Genomic DNA, 4,696 nt, shown 5'->3' with positions numbered 1-4,696 from the left:
TATTTATACAAAAATACAATGTGTTTGAGTGAATTTGTATAAAATACAACGTATTTGTATCACTATATGTAACTAAATAGCAAAGAAGAGAAGAAGGTTCGCCGGCGATGGTATTTTCCGGCCAAGTAAAATACTGTATACATTGTATTAAAACTAAAAATGAAGGCGAACAAAAATTCCGGCCCTCAAATCTTCTTCGGTGTAGAAAATATTATAATATCTGTTGTTCATGTTATAGTACCCGTACTTTACTCAGATTATTCCGACATCATTTTTGCTCCCGGTGCAGTGGCCCCAGCCCCAGAGCGACGAGCCCCTCCTTGCTATGGAGGAATATGATTTTGAAGAAAAGGTTCGTCTTTCCCCTCTTTATCCCAACATCATTTTTGCTCCCCGCGTAGTGGCCCTAGCCTCAGAGCAACGAGCCCCTCCTTGCCATGGAGGAATCTGATTTTGAAGAAAAGGAAGGATTCGACCAAATTAGAAGGAGGTATTTTGGTCAAAAAGAGAGAAGGAAGATAGAGAGATTGAAGAAAATTTTTACTGAGATTTTGAGAGAGAATAGTGTGTTACTGAAAGAAAGAGAGAGAAAACACACAAATAGCGTACTTCACACCTCAATGGCAGGGTATACCATAAATATCTATTTTGCTATAAAATATAAAATGTAGCTATAGCAAATAATATTTTAAAATAATTTTGGTTTATAATAAACATGGTGTATACATTTGCTACAAGAGATAAAATTTCCATTCTAATATGCTTAGGCGTGTTTCTATCGTCTTAACAAATAGCCATTGTGAAGGATTCTATTTAGAGATAGATAGGTACTTATTTTATCCTGAAATTTTAAACTAAAAATCTTAAATTCAGGATAATTTAGGATATTTTTATCCTGAAAAATTAAATGTATTGGCTAATTCATAAATAACAGCCTTTTAGAGTGGCTAGCATTTCTAAGAAGAAACACCATAATGGGCCCGACTGAAAGCGGCCCATTAAAAGAAGTTCATTTCGGGGGCACCATTGCTACTGCTTTTGCTGCCTGAATTGGAGTCACTTTCTTCCCTTTCAAGCTCTAAACTTGAACTCCGTCAAGCCCTAATCTCACTCTCCTCCCACCTCCTTCTGCCGTGAGGTTTAATTTATTCCTCTATTCCTGTGACCTGTTGCTCGTGAGTTTTTTCCCGTATTATTTATTTAATTACTTTAGGCTTTTAGCATCTTTTCCCGGTTTTTGCTCTTGAGTGGTTAGCATATATATTTATTTGTCGAGATTCTTCTTTTCCTTTCGCCTATTCGATGGTTTTATTTCTGCAATGTTTGATTTTGTTGTTTAATCATGTGTGTTTTGAATTTTTTTTTTATATTTTTGTTGGTTTTGACAGATGCTTACCTATAGGTCTTCTTGTAGTTAGTTGTAACTTCCATGTATCTATAGCTCTGGAACTGTTGGATTCAAATTGCATTACTAAACCTTTTTTCTCTTTATGTCTTAAAGAAAAATGCTGTGGAATTGTTATTACTATAACATTGTTTTGTACCTTCTCCTTTCCTATTTCGTAGGCGTAGGGAGAAAAAGGATAAAGAAATCTCCTCAATTCAATGGCGAGAAGCCTCATTTCTCATGTCCGCTGCCTCTTCTCAGAAACTCAGTACAGAACTTTCAGTAGCCAAGTGGAGGAACTAAGAAATCGGATTATAGAAGGAAAACCTGGGATCATGACTCCAAACTCGAAACGGACAGGAGCAATAGCTGTAAAATGTGGAATGACAGCACTCTGGGACAAATGGGGTGAACGCCTCCCCATCACCATCCTTTGGTTAGATGATAACATTGTTTCCCAGGTTAAAACACCGGAGAAAGAAGGCATCTCCGCCCTACAGGTGAATTAATTATGCTAACTTCTTAAAGACTGAATTTTTGTCCCAAAAAACAAAGAAAAAAGAAAACTAGAATAAGAAATATTTTGTCAGTGTAAGCTGTCATTTTAATCGTTGTGACAACTTTGTGAATGGGGTTTCAAGCCTGAAATAGATATTCTGGTGGCTTTTACAATTAATATTGGTTGAATAAGTTCTTTACTAATCGACTAGAAAGTAATAAATAAAAGAAACTTGTTGAATAAATGACATTGAAGACTGTATGAATTACTCCTTACGCTGTGGTGTAGTTTAATTGATCTTTAGTTTGCTGGTAGTTAGATTGGATGTGCTCACAAAAAGGAGAAGCATTTGACAAAACCTGAAGTAGGTCATTTTAGAGCACAAGGTGTGCCCATGAAGAGAAAGTTGAAGGAATTTCCTGTTACAGAAGATGCACTTCTTCCTAGTGGAACGAGCATCAGCGTCCGCCATTTCGTTCCGGGCCAGTATGTGGATGTTACTGGAATTACAAGAGGGAAAGGCTTTCAGGTGTGGAGTAATCTTAATTGTGTTTATTGTTTGATTAGTTGTTTTTTATTGCTCTTTTCCTGTTATGGACTTCCTCACTTCACTATAGGATATTAATGTTTTTGATGTGAACTCTCTAAGCATTAGCTAATGGTAGAAAGATTTTTTTGTTTGTGGAACAAAATTCCACCTTTCTACTTTCTGTTCCACCTCTTATTATGCAATTTGAACTGTCATTGTTGTCTCGCTATTGGAAGGTGTATCTCGTTGTATGAACTGTACTAAAGATGGGAAATTTCATGTGCAGGGTGGGATGAAAAGATGGGGGTTTAAAGGTATGCCTGCATCACATGGTGCTTCATTATCCCACAGAAGTATTGGTTCTACAGGTCAAAGGGATGCTCCAGGAAAGGTAGGTATTACCTTTTCTTCAATTTTATTTAGTAATTTACGGTGCTTGAGTTTTATTTTTACAATTAAATAAGTTGGCACTTGCTACACGCCTCATTTGGTCTAAAGAATGCTCAAAAGCCTGTGACACTTTAAATTCGTTGGGAGCTTTAACCTCTCATCTGGAGCAGAGAACTTACATTGCCCAAATTGCATTTGATACCCTTGATTAGCTAATTTGGCTAACTGGTTTATTTGAAGTAAATGAACAATTGCATTTTGGATAATGCTGTCGTGGAATCTAGTTAATGTTACAAGCTTCTGCTTACATTTGTATTTATTTCTTTAAAGGTATTTAAAGGGAGAAAGATGCCTGGGCGCATGGGTGGAGTGCAACGAACTGTTAAAAATGTTTGGGTCTACAAGATTGATCCTGCCAGAAACTTGATGTGGGTCAAAGGCCAGGCAAGATTTTGAAACTCTTTCTCGTTTTCTTTAAACTTGAAACAAGTGGATATGAGAGTTATCCTCCCGTATGCATTATTTAAATATAATTCTCTTTCTTGTGCAATCTTTCAGATGAAATTCTATGCATTCTAACTCATCTTGACTGAGAGATGGGAAATCAACATTATCACCCCCCCCCCCCAACCACAGTTGTGTGTGCTTGCTAATGAATATTATTTACCTATAAAAAACTGAGCAGTCTGCAAATGTATGAGAACTAGGGCGGTTCACTTTTCTTTCTTGGAGGTGACTGAATTTAAGTTTGAAGAAAGGCGTCATTTCGAATCTCTTGCATGGGACTGTGGTATAACTTCTTTGATCTTGTAAAGAGGGTGGAATTCTTCATTATGATGCCAGTCCTTGCCCAGTTATATGGGTAGATAACTCAGAGCCAGTGACTTACTGTAACTTTCTTTTCAGGTTCCAGGAGCTGAAGGTAACTTTGTGTTCATTAAAGATTCTGTGTACAAGAAGCCAGATATTTCAATGCTTCCATTTCCCACTTACTTTGCCCCAGAAGATGAAGACCAAGCTGATTTGGAACCACTAGTGGCGGATCTTGGTGGTACAGACCCGTTTATGGCTGCTGATTAGTTGTAGCCAACCTGGCTGTGGACTACAGCAATCCTCTATCCGTTCTTTTACCTTTTTATTGTAAGTGGTTTTGCGTGGGCAGGGGCTTATTTAGAAGGAAGTTATTTGTGGTAGTGTTTTGGCATTTTCTTTGGCTGACGGGATTCAACTAGTAATTTCGAGTTATACTACAAACAGCAGCAGCAAGACCTACCCATGGTGGTCTGCTCCCTTCTCTTAGGACAGTCATTATAGAATTTGGAACCAGAGTTTCAAAGAATCTCAACTTGTTAAAGGCGATGTTGTCATTCTTGTAGTTAGTTGTAAGCTGGTATTAAGGTAATTTCTTGTCTTTATTTGGAATAGAAGCATATGAGAGATCAATATACTATGAACTTTGTTCATAGCACAATTGAGTTTGTTGATTGGCAATTGTTTTTTTAAAAGGAGTCCGGTAGCTATCACGTATGTGCTCTATCTATATCTTCTGTACATCTATATTAAAAGCACGAAGTGCTTACCCTTTAAAAATAGAGCTCACACTAGATAATATAGTCATTTAATTATTTTTCTAATTTTTAGGTAGTTAAAACCTACTAAGTTTTATTTGCCAAATCCTTCCTTATTTGCACTATGTACAAAATTTTAATATTTAAAACTTAAAAATCTATTTAGATTTCACCATTTTAATTACATATAACTGTAGAATAAACACAAAAACACTAACCTAAATATCTCAACAGTTATGCAAATCTATCTATAATTCTATAATTAAAAGCAGAAGACAAAAGCACCTCATGAAGCCAAATGGCAGAACAATAGAATGACACAT

General features: G+C 36.5%; 1 protein-coding gene across 2 annotated transcripts; it reads left to right on the top strand.

Annotated features, from left to right (window-relative positions):
• The first annotated feature begins 1,011 nt into the window (after positions 1-1,011).
• On the top strand, positions 1,012-4,272 carry LOC107761018 (large ribosomal subunit protein uL3m-like). Of its 2 annotated transcripts, none has more exons than XM_016579171.2 (6): positions 1,012-1,138; positions 1,567-1,887; positions 2,206-2,415; positions 2,702-2,806; positions 3,136-3,249; positions 3,712-4,272. In XM_016579171.2, exons 2-6 carry the CDS (start codon positions 1,606-1,608, stop codon positions 3,883-3,885), a joined length of 885 nt encoding a protein of 294 aa, XP_016434657.1. In that variant the 5' UTR covers positions 1,012-1,138; positions 1,567-1,605; the 3' UTR covers positions 3,886-4,272. The 2 variants fall into 2 exon arrangements, with proteins under 2 accessions (XP_016434657.1, XP_016434656.1); XM_016579170.2 differs by having other exon boundaries at positions 1,025-1,175.
• Positions 4,273-4,696: the final 424 nt, after the last annotated feature.

Source organism: Nicotiana tabacum, chromosome 11 (assembly GCF_000715075.1).
Source record: "Nicotiana tabacum cultivar K326 chromosome 11, ASM71507v2, whole genome shotgun sequence".
NCBI lineage: Eukaryota > Viridiplantae > Streptophyta > Magnoliopsida > Solanales > Solanaceae > Nicotiana > Nicotiana tabacum.
Note: the sequence above shows the minus strand (reverse complement) of the source record. Positions and strands in the feature narration are given on the sequence as shown.